The following is a 13,873-nucleotide window of genomic DNA, read 5'->3' on the forward strand; positions in this document are numbered from 1 at the left end:
GAGAACCCCCTGACGTCTACAAGGCCCTGGAAGGTTTGTGATATGCCTCATTTTGCTGTATTCAGTGCTATGGAGTGCAGTGTCAAAAGTCAGACTAGCAGGGAACTTTAGCAAACTGCTTGACTTCTCTATCTCAGTCTACCTCATCCATAAAATGGGAGAACTTATTTTATTTGGGTCAAATAAGACTGGATGCAAATTATGAACAATGATTCACCAGTTACCAAATAAAAATAATTATATCTTAAGAAAGCATTTTATTCATATAAGAATTTACACCACTCAGAATTCCTTCACATTCTCTATGTCATTAATGTCATTTCAGCAATTCATTTTCTAATATGTGACTCTACCATTTTGCTGTAAAGAAAGAATGGGGTCATTTGTTTAAATTAGCTTCATAATACATAAATAGTAAGAATTCTTTTGGGCGTCCCAGATGGCTCAAGGGTAAAGAATCTGCCTGCAATGCAGGAGATGCAGGTTTGATCCCTGGGTCACAAAGATATCCTGGGGAAGAAAATGGCAACCCACTCCAGTATTCTTGCCCAGGAAATCCCATGGACGGGGATCCTGGTGGGCTGTAGCCTATGGGCTCTCAAAAGAGTCAGATACAACTTAATGACTAAGCAACAACAAAAGAATTCCTTTTACAGTGGCTGCTGTGGCCACCACTATACTTGAGTGCAGCCATCTGTCTATACCATGAGAGGGCAGCAGAGGAAACAAAACTTGAAAAACATTTCTGACGTTCTAGTGAGTCGGACACGACAGAAGTGACTTAGCGGCTGCAGCAGCAGCAGCAGCAGTGTACTGAGATTAGAGTTTAATTGTGCTTGGTGGTTTGAGTTTGAGCAAGCTCCAGGATCTGGTGATGGACAGGGAAGCCCAGCATGCTGAGACTGAGTCCGTGCTGAGTCTATGAGGTCGCAAAGAGGCCAACACGACTGAGCGATTGAACTGAACTGAACAGAAGAGTAATTCAGGGTCAGGGACAATGAAATTTGTCTCTCTGAAAGTACCATCATTGCTCCTTGGTCCAGAGGTCACATTTATAACTGTGCCCCACAGCTCACGGAGCCAATTGTATAGCTGTCTACTCTAAGGACAGCTTGCCAACATCTACTCCTTTAGTAACCAAAATTATGCCAAATTTTGGTAGGTTTGTTTAGAAGCTAAAATGAAAACTCTAAACCATATATTTTGATGTAGCAAATAGCTGCTGAGTCTTGCATTTGGAAGGCCTCTGATTGGTTGTGATATTTCAAGGTTTTAAGGTTAATGTGATTTCCCCTTGTGCTACAAACAGAATGCAAGAAAAATTTGTAAAATCACATTGTTGTTTCTTATTACAATCATCGGAGAAAGCAATGGCAACCCACTCCAGTACTCTTGCCTGAAAAATCCCATGGACGGAGGAGCCTGGTAAGCTGCAGTCCATGGGGTCGCTAAGAGTCGGACACGACTGAGCGACTTCACTTTCACTTTTCACTTTCATGCATTGGAGAAGGAAATGACAATCCACTCCAGTGTTCTTGCCTGGAGAATCCCAGGGACAGGGGAGCCTGGTGGGCTGCCGTATATGGGGTCGTACAGAGTCGGACACGACTGAAGCGACCTAGCAGCAGCATTACAATCACATGCTAGAATTTTTTTAATGGAACTGGAGACTGAGAACAGAGAAAGAAGACAAAGATGATGAGTATAAGTATTATTCTGCAGTTCAGCTTTGGAAAGCATAAATAAGCAGGGTAAAACACGTCTAAACATTGGAATTGTATTTGTCTCCTGGGAAGGAGGCAGCTTGGATTATGGGAGGCAAATGTGGGAGCTGATGAAGGTAAGAAATGAGCAAGTCTGTATTTATGCCAAGCCACAGCATTTGATGTAGTATCCAAAACCACCTGGTAGCAAAATGTAAGGTAATATTAGCACATAATTGATTTTAATTATATGTTTTAAACTTACATAAATCCATTAAGCATAAAGGAGAGGAAGCACAATGTTCTTAATGGAAAAGTTTTGTCCAACTGGCTATGGAACAGAAGAATATTCTTGGACCAAAAAAAAAAAAAAATTGGCAATTTAATTTAATTTGAAATAGATAAGATACAATAAAACGCAAGAATGCGTACTATCCTTTAAATGTTCATACAGATGCTATAAAACCCTTTGAAGCTATACAGAAGAGTTCCAAAATACTTACAATCCTTTGACCGAAAGTGAAAGATCATGATAAAGTGGTCCAAAAGATAAACTGTATGCAATACTCTGAAACAGCTTGATTTAGAAAGTACTTCTAGAATTTAGTGGAAAGAAACTTTCCTGGTGTCAGTATAGGAACAACCATTCTTTCTGATAATATAAAGTTTTAACCTCATACACTCTGATTTTGATAACTGAAAATCTTACTAGAGTATTTATTCTAATTTCTGTATATTATTCTATCAGAGTATATTTCCTGAAAACTAATAAAATAACTCAGATCATGGTATAAAATGTTACTTTAACTAGTGTATCCCAATACAAAAAAACTTCAAAGAGTCTCAGAGCCATGGGATTTGGAGCTGGAGAAGATGCCAAAGAACAAAGTGGAGGTGGCCTTCCATAATGTGTTGTTGTTCGGTCACTCAGTCATGTCTGACTCTTTGTGACCCCATGGACTGCAGCATACCAGGCTCCCCTGTCCTTCACCGTCTCCTGGAGCTTGCTCAAACTCATGTCCATTGAGGGGGTGATGCCATCCAACCATCTCGTCCCCTTCTCCTCCTGCCTTCAATCTTTCCCAGTATCAGGGTCTTTTCTAATGAGTCAGCTCTTCGCATCAGGTGCCCAAAGTATCAGAGCTTCAGTATCAGTCCTTCCAATGAATATTCAGGATTGATTTCCTTTAGGATTGACTGGTTTGATCTCCTTGCAGCCCAAGGGACCCTCAAGAGTCTTCTCCAGCACCACAGTTCGAAAGCATCAATTCCATAATTACACAGCTCATTTATATCAGAGCAGACCAAGACCCTACTTCCAAACTTACTTCCATTTTTTAAAGATCCCTCTTGTCATGTCACATCAGAATTGTATACAGAATTAGATAAGTGGAATAACTTTTCTCGGCCACTTGAAAAAATCAGTACACTAACATTTTTTTAAAAGTAGAATGCCAGTGAATGTCTAGAGAGGAAAGCTCAGAAGCAAACTTGGTGATATTTTCCTTTCAATAGAAACAACCTAAGCTACTAGCGCTCTAGAAGATTGTACACTTATTCACCTGTATATGTATAAACATCTTATTAGACTTAGAAAGGATCTCAAGAATTCATTTGGTTCAGTTCCTTCCCTTCCAGCAGATAAGGTATCACTATCCCAATCTACAGATGCAACAGTTGAATTCCAGAGAGACTAACCAATTTGCTCAGTAAGTGATGGAGAGGGAGGAACAGGTCTCCTGTCCTGGCAAACTACTATAATATGTATCTCTCATTGGTTAAAAAAAAATAGTCTTCTTAATATTCATCTTTATTGTTTCTATTAAATTTGAAAGACCCATAATTTCACACGAAATGGACTCTTCCATGATTGTAAGATTACCAGGTAAGCGACTGCATTTTAGATGGTCAGATTCTCTGGTCTCCTTGAAAATGAATCTTGAAAGTCACCTTGACTACTGGAAGTTGGTCCATTGCCCAGTAAGTAGCCATTATTTTGCTTAAAAGATAAAGAAAAACCCTCACTTTGCTTATTTTGACCAATGAACCAGTTGTTCAAGTGAATGTGGCAAAAATCAGACATGAGACTATATATACATCAGAAATAATGAAGATAAAATAGAAAACTGTCAAATATTAGAAGTGAAAATTTAGGTAGGTCTTCCCTTTTAGAGTTTAGGTAATAGATACACAAATATAGCTTACAGCCTTCCTTCCTAAAATGGGTTTTGAGTACAAAGGTGTGATAACAAAAAGACATAGATGCTGTCCTGGTAGTGGAACACAGGGGGAACTTTCTAGAATAAACTTTCTATATCATAGCTGTAAAAATGTTTCCACTATGGAGACGCCACAAATAACATTTATAACACCAGTGAGGATACAATATGTGTCCATCTTTCCTTGGGCATGGCAAGATGACTCAAGACCTTCTTGCCTGGGCTTCCCCCCTACATGGTAACAATTTATAAAGGTTTTTTTTTTTTTTTTTTTTTTAAATCTTGATTCCCAAAAGATTAGATATTTAAGCTTGAAGAAGAGGAAGAAGCAGTGAAAAGTCACTGGGTATTATACAGAGGGAGAAAATTTTAAAAACAAAACTTAGAAATGGCGAAAATAATGATAAAAGACAAGCAATGCAAAGAGGAAGGGCAAAAATAACATTTATGAGCACTTATTTTATGAAAGGCACTGTGCTGAGTACTTAGCTTGTATTATCATATTTAATTGTCATATGTGTCCTCACAAATCTCAGAAGTAGCTGCTATCTGAATGCAGATGCAAAATAGCACTCAAAGATATTCACTTTTGCACGACTAAGTAACAAAACTAGGATCCAAATTTTGATATGACTACAATTTTCGTATTTGTAAAAAAAAAAAAAAATCAGGCCAATATATGCACTACAAGACCATCAGTGAAATTTCAAAACGAGAAATTGTTACCATGATCAGATAAACTGATTTCGGAAATAGCATTTCAGATGAACTGACATAAACAAATATCAGAAGAGAGAGAAAAAGATGAAGGGATTGATGGAAACTTTGTCCTTATAAAAATAAAATACTTGAATTGTGCAAGGTGCTATGATTAAGGTTTTAATTCAATACCTCCTGATCTGCCTTCCTCATTATCTTCATCCACCCTGCCTCCAAGGAAGCTGTAGTTACCTTGCACGTCATTACCCATGCAGAGAAAGCTGGGGACTGACATCTCTCTCCAGTCCCGACATGAAGGAATATGGATGTGTCTGACATCTTCATTTCCGGGAATGACGCCAAATAGCTTCTTTATACGCTGCAGGATGAGGAGCCGGGAATGCTGCGCTGCGGCTTGTTCAAAGAGCTCCCTCTCGTTGTGGAGGTGGTTAGTAAAGTAGCAGTGCTGCAGGGAGGTGAGGGGTGAGCAGCACCTCGCCAAAGAGTAGGAGACTAGGGCGGTGATGGTTGCCAAGGTGATCAGAATCCAGCCCAGCATCTTCACATAATCATTCAAAAGAAAAACAGAAAGCATCAATATATTAAATATTCAAGAAACAGCCATGATGGGAGGGATCCCCACAAATCTGAGAACTAAAATATGGGTAAGAAATTTGCTTTTCTAGTCTTTAGCATATTGACAGGTGCTATTCATTTGATCCTGGGTGCAGGTGTGACACAGGATATAGGCCCAACCATTTTCAACTTGGCTTTGGGATTACCAAGGATTTTTGGATTGGGGAAATTTCCAAAGATTTTGAAGTGGGTTCTAGATACTGTCCTGGAAGTGGCAAACATTATAACCTGCCTATTATCTTTGCATAAGGGACATAAACCACATTTTTTATTTTAGTTTAAGCATCAGGTGTAGGCTCATACATTTCTTTGGACACTTAATAAATATTTAATAATGATAGTGATGAAAATTATGATATAATAGATAATGGTAGTTTTATAAGCTACCAAGCTCAATGATGTGCCAGCAAGTATTCACTGACATTTCTTCCCAAATGACTATTTCCTTTTATTTTTTTGTGACTGAAGAAAGTTAATGAGCAGACTCTCATGCCCTTAAATGTGCACCACCTATTGTTTTCCTTTTCATCTTCCTCTCCCTTCAAATAATCTTTTGCTGGCCAGTTTTATGATTGGTTTTTGAAATATACTTTGAAAGGAAAGTCAACTAGATTTTATTTGCAACTATTTAGTTTCCACTTTTAAAGACTGACAAATAACAAATAACTGTTTTCTATGCTTAGAATCCTTTTTTTTTTCTTTTCATTATTCTTTTTTCAATATTTAGTGGTTGTTATGTAGAGTGAGACAGATGGGCTGCACACATTTAGGGAAACCACCAGTATGCAGCCAGAATCTAAATGGAGAAGGTCTGTTCCACAGCTTGTGATTCACCAACAGGCCTGGAATCACCAGTGTGTGCACAGCAAGATAGCTTCACTCTAGAGAGGCTGAAGCCTACAAAGTGATACTCATCATGTCATGATTTAACTTATTAGAGGCCAGCATGGTTGAGGAAAGGTCATCGCAGATGCCCATTAATTCATCAGCTATCATTTACTGAGCCCGAGGTTGACCTCCCACCATCTGTTGTACATACTGCTTGGTTCCTGGGACACAGATCCAGATAATTTTAGATATATTCTCTCTTTCCAAATCTTTAAGCCTAAAGAAGGAGTCAAATATAAAGCCAAAAAAATACAGTAAAATAGGATAGTTTTGTTAGGCGTAAACACAAAGCCCAAGGAAGGACAATGAAGACACATGAACTTGTTTAAAGGAGAAGAGTGTCAGGGAGCACTTCCCAGGAGAGATGGTGAGGCTCAAACTTAATTTATTAAAGACAAGTTCACCAGATGCAAGAGGTTGAGGAGAATTCCAATTAGGGAAGAAGTCAGAAGAAGAAGCATGTGAAGAGTTGGGAAAACCCCAAGAAGTTGAATTCACAAGGTCATAGGAATCATATGGGGAAATGGTCAGGGGCCACATATTGAAGGATATTGTATGTCAGGCCAAGAATCTGGATTTGTGCTTAGGCTGGTAGAAAATCACTGAAGGACTTTATATGGGTGACAGTGCATGGAGCAGGGGTAGAGGGAGGGTTCATCATTCAATTTGCAGTTAGATGATTTGGGCATGGGTATAGAAGGTATCGAAATGGGATGAAATAAATGTCCAGAAGGTACAGGCAGAGACAGGATTTAAGCTTAATTTGATCTGGTGGTCAACCCAGAATTATCTGACAGAAAGATAGTACATATTCCTCAAATGAGATTGGAGTATGAGGTGACTGTAGAAGGTGGGAGGGCAAATAGAAACAGCCGCTGGTCTTTGGCTAGCTTGATAAGCCATTTATTAGCTCTATAAACTTATGAAAGTTATCAACTCTTTGAGTTTCAGTTTCCTCACCCGTAAAATAAGGTTGATTATACCTACCTCTTAGGATTATGAAGATTAGAATTAAGATATAACGTATTTGTACACTATAGGATAAGCATCTCAATAAATATTAGTGGTCAGTAAATATCACTTAGTTGTGTCCAACTCTGCAACTCCATGGACTGTAGCCCACCAGGCTCCTCTGTACAAGGAATACCCCAGGCAAGAATACTGGAGTGGGTTGCCATTCCCTTTTCCAGGGGATATTCCCAACCCAGGGATTGAACCCTGCTCTCCTGCATTGCAGGCAGGTTCTTTACTGTCTGAGCCACCAGGGAAAACCAAATATTGGTGGTGTTGTCACTAAATCAAAAAATCCACTTGCTCATGGTACTCAGAGTTATAAAACTGTCTTTTCACAGAAGTCTGTGTATCATGAGACAAGATGTTTTATTTTGACCTTAAGAACATCTCACCATTGTGTATTAAACCTTAGTTTTAGTTTTTTAAAGCAAGAACATTTTTTAAAGTCAAAATTGTCCCACTGATTTTTTCACTTTTCACAGCTCCTCTGCTTGACATTTAAGGCCAGTATAAATAGGTTCAGACAAATCCTTTCTTAATAAGATTTCTAATTTTGTTTCAACTGGCCCATATGTAACACTTCAATATTGTTGTGTTGACAGTAATTTTTTCAACTAAATATCATCAGCACTTTTAAATTTTAATAACTGAAAAGTGATGGGTCAAGAGAGGCCTTTGCAATAAGTAGTTTAGAAATTAATGTGTTTTTCTCAATATTCAATAATAACCTATATGGGAAAATAATCTGAAAAATAATAAAAGCATAGATAGATGGGTATGTATAACTGAATCACTTTGTTGTATACTTGAAACTAACACAACATTGTAAATCAACTATGCTGCAATATAAAATAAAAAGTAAATTAAAAAACATGAATCTGTTCTTACGGCATTGCAGTGATTTGAAATACGTTTTTCTCCCAAATCCCTGGGAGAAATCAGGGATGAACACCAATGATTCTTTCTGTACTGACAAAAATGTACTTTTACATCTTTAGATTCAACATATAAACCTAGTAGGTTTAGGCCTTCCCGTCACTTGACTCCACTCCCTCCCACAAACCTATCTAATGACACGAAATTTAGAACTATCATCAGTGTTTATTTTTAATTATAATTAAGCCTTCTGTAATTTTAGATGTGATTTAAATATATAAGAATGCATATTGAAGAATATACATGCAGAAAGATGGGATTTAGTAATAATATTTTTAATAACAATATCTAAAATTCCTTGTTGAAGAAAAGTTATGACCAACCTAGACAGCATATTAAAAAGCATAGACATTATTTTGCCAACAAAGGTCCATCTAGTCAAAGCTATGGTTTTTCCAGTAGTCATGTATGGATGTGAGAGTTGGACCATAATGAAAGCCGAATGCCAAAGAACTAATGCTTTTGAACTGTGGTATTGATGAAGACTGTTGAGAGTCCCTTGGACTGCAAGGAGATCAACCAGCCCATCCTAAAGGAAATCAGTCCTGAATATTCATTGGAAGGACTGATGCTGAAGCTGAAACTCCAATAGTTTGGCCACCTGATGCGAAGAACTGACTCACTGGAGAAGACCCTGATACTGGGAAAGACTGAAGGCAGGAGTAGAAGGGGATGACAGAGGATGAGATGGTTGGATGGCATCCCTGACTCAATGGACACGAGTTTGAGCAATCTCTGGGCGTTGGTGATAGACAGGAAAGCCTGGCATGCTGCAGTCCATGGGGTCAAAAAGAGACACAAGTGAGCAACTTAACTGAAAATTCCTTGTTTTTAATATATAATAGATTCTGAACACAGTACTGAGTGCTTTAGATGCATTAACTTGTTTATTACTCACTCCAACCCTATATGACAGATCATATTAACAATATCTCCATTTTACAGCTGAGAAAAGTGAAGCATGGATAAGTCAGATAACTTGCTTAAGGTTTTGCAGGTTAATACATGGTAAAGCAAGCCTCAAATGCAGGTCTGCTCACTCCAAAGCCCAATATCCTAACCATATTTATGCAGCTGCTCAGTAGAAATCTAACTGATGAGTGGCATCCAGTTTGTGTTCTATAATCAGACAATATGAGAAGCAGCAGGAATGGAAAATGTTTCCAGTGATTGTAGTTAACATGAGATTGCTGTTGTTCAGTGGCTAAGTCCTATTCAGTTCTTTCGCGACCCCATGGATTACAGCCTGCCGGGCTTCTCTGTTCTTGGGACTTCCCAGGCAACAACTGGAGTGGGCTGCCATTTCTTCCTCCAGGGGATCTTCCCTACCCAGGGATCAAACACGCATCTCCTGCACTGCAGGCAGATTCTTTACCATAGAGCCACCAGGGACGTGCCAGTTAATACGGGATAGCAGAGCTGAAAATAAAAAGCAAGAACATACCTGTGACTGGTATCTGTGTAGAAGAGCTACTTCGTCTCTGACCAGGATCATATTGGGTGGAACTGGTCTGCAGCATGGAAACCTGGCTAGGATCTCTTGCTGTTCGCCGGCACTAATATTGTCAAACGCTCGGTAATGGTCCACAGATGCGAATTCACTTGCCGCACATTCGTAGTACTTGCCTGTCAGCAGGGTCACCGCCAGCCACGTTAATGGAGCAACAAGTGCCCTTCCGGTGATGCTGAAGAAGTGAAGGCAAGCCAGCTTGCGCTCCAGGAGGCTGATTCTCCGGAGCTGAGGAACACAGCTGCAGCAGTATTCACTGGTGATTGTCCACGTCTGGCTTCTCAGAGCAAAGCCGGCAACCAGAAGGATTAAGGCAGGAATGATCAGAAAAGCAGAACCATAGTAGAAATTTTTCCCAACCTGACAGGGACAACTGAATGTGAAAGAGGAGAAGAGTTGTTGCCCACCGATAGTCAAAGCAGCAATTAAAGTGTTGATAAATGTTCCACTTCTCTGCAGAGAAGACACAATGTCCCCGAGAGCTGAGCTCATCTTGAGAAGCTCCTTCACAAATCAGCTCGTAGCCCTTTCTGATCATTAGACTCCACCAGCTATAACCATTTTATGGGATCTTACTGGTTTAACTGGTTGTGTCAGGCGACCCAACATCCTTACATGTTTAAAGGATTCTAGCATCTTTCCTTGTGTACTTTGTGAATCCTGAGCTAATAAATGAACTTCAGAGTACAGCCAGAGGGACCTGAGGGAGAGATTCATCTGGCTTGAGTAACAGGGGAAACTTCTTCAGTATAGTAAGTAAAGTAAAGTAAAGTAAGGTTGCTCAGTTGTGCCCAACTCTTTGCGACCCCGTGGACCGTAGCCCACCAGGCTCCTCTGTTCATGGGATTCTCCAGGCAAGAATACTGGAGTGGGGTGCCATTTCCTTCTCCATCTTCAGTATATCTTTCTACTAGAAAGAGGATGACTTGATTGCAAAGCAAACTGCTGCCATCTTTCTATGTGCTCCTTTGTGTGACACAAAATGCTTAGCACCAGCAAATACAGTACTGAAGAAAATCAGAACATTCTTACCCTTGTACTAGTCCAAGATTTTGTTACCATAAAATTATAGCATAAAGAATCGTGGAAGTTATCTAATACTAGAACAATCGAAATGTAGGGCTGTCTGGAGCATCCGTAATTTCAGAGTTCTTCCATATAGATTCCAAAAGTTTTCCCAAAAGATACGAGCAAGACCTGGGTACCCCTGAAGTCAAATCACAACAAAAACACTCTACCTTTGCATAAAAATATGTTTGTGTTGACAGAACATAATGTAACAATGTGTTGTCTTTAAAGTTAAGTTGCAAATTTGTTAATATGGTATCATTTGTTATGTGAAAATATATTTGTGTAATAAAGTTATATACATATAGATAAGAAATTATATGATCACACATAAAATGTCTATATTTAATCATCAAATGCTTTTTGTTTAAAGAGTGGCTTTTTAAAACCATATTGCTTTGGCTTATAAAAAATGAATAAGATACAAATTTCTCTTCTTAAATAAATCTCAGCTGGCCTTGGTTAAATATATCATCAGTGAATTGAAACATAATGCTGAGGAACTAACCCAAAGTGCAGTATGAAAAGACAAAGAAATAAAAGAGTATATTTTAAAAAGCAGTTAAAGGGAATAGAAAACAGATTAAGCAACTCCATGACCTATCTAATAGGAGTTCTGGGGGGGAAAATGAAGGAATAGACAATATTTGAAGAGAAATAACTGAGAATTTTGCAGAATCAAAGAAAGTTCTCACATCAGGAAAGTGTTATCTATTTTAAATAGTTTCACTAAAGATAAATTCACACTGGACACATCATATTAAAACTGCACAGTGTGAAAAACATAAAGTCTTAAAAGCTGTCAAAAATAAAAGATAACCTATCAAAAAGTGGCAATATATTGACAGCACACTTCAGTAACAATAGAGACCAGAAGACAATATCTTCAGAGTTCTTAATACCAGCTAAACCATCATTTGAAATAGAGCAAAACAAAGACAGCACACAGAGACTAAGGGAATTTACCACCCATAGAACCTCATTAAGAGGATTATTAAAGGATATGTTTCAGCAAGGAGAAAAATAAACTCTAAGGAAAGACATAGGAGCAAAAAATACTGATGAGTACAAGTATATTTTTAAAGTTCCTTTATTTATTAGTTATTTCTATAAATAACCACATTTTATTTCAAAAGATACAAATAAGATAATCCATGGTTATAGTAAGATATCACTACATATCTGATGTAATGGCAAAAACTAAAAAGGTACTCCATACCAAATGTCGGTAAGGACTGTAGGGCAACTAACTCATATACACTCACGTTGGGAATGTAAAATGAGACAATCACTTTTGAAAATTGTCAGTTTCCTTAAAAGTTACTTGTATATACCTCCCATACAACATAACTTACTTCCTGGTTATTTACTCAAGAGAAATGAAAGCAAACGTCCACACGAAAACCTGTACATGGATGACACAAGCTTTATTTACAATAGCTGCAAACTGGAAACAACACAAAAGCCATGCACAGACTGTTTTATATCCCTGTAAGGGAAATTTACTCAGAAAAATATGAGGAATAAGCTATTAATATATACAGTAACAAGAATTGATTAAAAATAATTTTCTAAAGGGAAGAATTCAGGCAAAAGAATACATAATGTATGACATTTATATAAAATCCTCGAAAGCATTAATTAACCTCTACTGATAGAAAACAAACTAGTGCTTACCTAGAGAGTGGAGGAGAAGAAATAAGAAGAGAGGGTTTGCCAGGGGCATGGGAAGACCTGTGGGGGAATGTATAAATTTGAACCACGATTTTAATTTATGGGGGTGACTCGATGATGACAGAGAGGCCAATGTCATCAAAAGGAAATTTTATTACTTACATTTATTAAGAGAAAGGGGCATGCCAGTCCATGCAGGGCCACTTGGGGAAGCACCGGGTTGGGCTGGAGGCAGAAAAGGAGGAGGGGAAGCCGAAGCCAGAGCGTTCCCTGGGGTTTCTGTGGGAAAGTCAAAGCAGGTGAAGGGAAAGAGCTTAGAACTGGCTAATTTAAATGATTCTGGTGGGCTTCAGGGCATGGGGGATGTTGCTATTTGTCTGATACCTGGTCCTGGGTTGATTAACAGCAGAGGAAATATTGGCTTGGTGTATGAGAGTTAGATAAGAAGGTGGGTCAGAGTACGGACTCTGGGTCACGCAGGAGATACAAACTATTTAGCTGTTAAATTGGCTGTGCAGTTAATGGATGCAAATTAGACAAAGAATCAAAGAAAACACAGTTATAAAACTGGAGTGATGGGTATATTAATTATGGTGATTAATTTGATGGCTTCAAGGGTGTATACATATGTCAAAACTCATCAAACTGTAAAATCACTTACATCTTAATAAAGCAGTAAAAATCTTAAGTATAATTATTAAACAATAGAAACACAGTGCATAGATCACTCAGAAAAAAGGGAAATAAAAAGAGAATAATGATAGGAAAAGAAATAGTAAACAGAGGAAAAAGGATGGTAATCAGAAAACAGAAAATAATGGTATATATGAGACCAAACACATACAATAATCACACATACAACATTTTAAAATAGCTAACAATTATTGAGTGCTCACTACATGCCAGGTAAGAACATTATCTTATTTAATTTCCATAATAATCCTACGATGAGGTACTAATATTATCCTCAGCTTCTTTACAGATGAGAAAAGTGTACTGTGGAGAGATAAAGGAAATTGCACAGGGCCATGCAGAGATGAGGGAAAGGGCCAGGACCAGGACTCAGGTGGTTTGGCACATGCCTTTAACTACCACACCAGAGCTGGGGTAAATGCATCTACAGAGATTAAAAAATAGAGTCATGCCACTCACAAGTGACACCCTTAAAACACACAAAGCTTGAAAACTAAAGGTGCTGAAATGTATACCCTTGGAAGTAACATTCAGTTCAGTTCAGTTCAGTCCCTCAGTCGTGTCTGACTCTTTGCGACCCCATGAATTGCAGCACACCAGGCCTCCCTGTCCATCACCAACTCCCAGAGTTCACTCAGACTCAAGTCCATCGAGTCAGTGATGCCATCCAGCCATCTCATCCTCTGTCATCCTCTTCTCCTCCTGCCCCTAATCCCTCCCAGCATCAGAGTCTTTTCCAGTGAGTCAACTCTTCACATGAGGTGGCCAGCCTACTGGAGTTTCAGCTTTAGCATCATTCCCTCCAAAGAAATCCCAGAGCTGATCTCCTTCAG

At 38.6% G+C, this 13,873-nt stretch overlaps 1 protein-coding gene across 1 annotated transcript; it reads right to left on the bottom strand.

Moving 5' to 3' along the window:
* Nucleotides 1–4,691: 4,691 nt before the first annotated feature.
* Nucleotides 4,692–10,097, bottom strand: CALHM4 (calcium homeostasis modulator family member 4). The gene is made up of 2 exons (XM_061427498.1): nucleotides 9,540–10,097; nucleotides 4,692–5,180 (listed from the first exon to the last, which is right to left on the bottom strand). The coding sequence occupies exons 1-2, from the start codon at nucleotides 10,095–10,097 to the stop codon at nucleotides 4,794–4,796; spliced, it is 945 nt and encodes a 314-aa protein (XP_061283482.1). The 3' UTR covers nucleotides 4,692–4,793.
* Between the last annotated feature and the right edge of the window lie 3,776 nt (nucleotides 10,098–13,873).

This window comes from Bos javanicus, chromosome 9, assembly GCF_032452875.1.
Source record: "Bos javanicus breed banteng chromosome 9, ARS-OSU_banteng_1.0, whole genome shotgun sequence".
Lineage (NCBI taxonomy): Eukaryota > Metazoa > Chordata > Mammalia > Artiodactyla > Bovidae > Bos > Bos javanicus.

Bases quoted from the DNA above. Each gene is read 5' to 3' on its own strand.
- CALHM4 (XM_061427498.1), bottom strand. From the start codon at position 10,097: ATGAGCTCAGCTCTCGGGGACATTGTGTCTTCTCTGCAGAGAAGTGGA. The intron at 5,181-9,539 runs GTATGTTCTTGC...GATTATGTGAAG, and splicing joins TACACAGATACCAGTCACAG to ATGCTGGGCTGGATTCTGAT.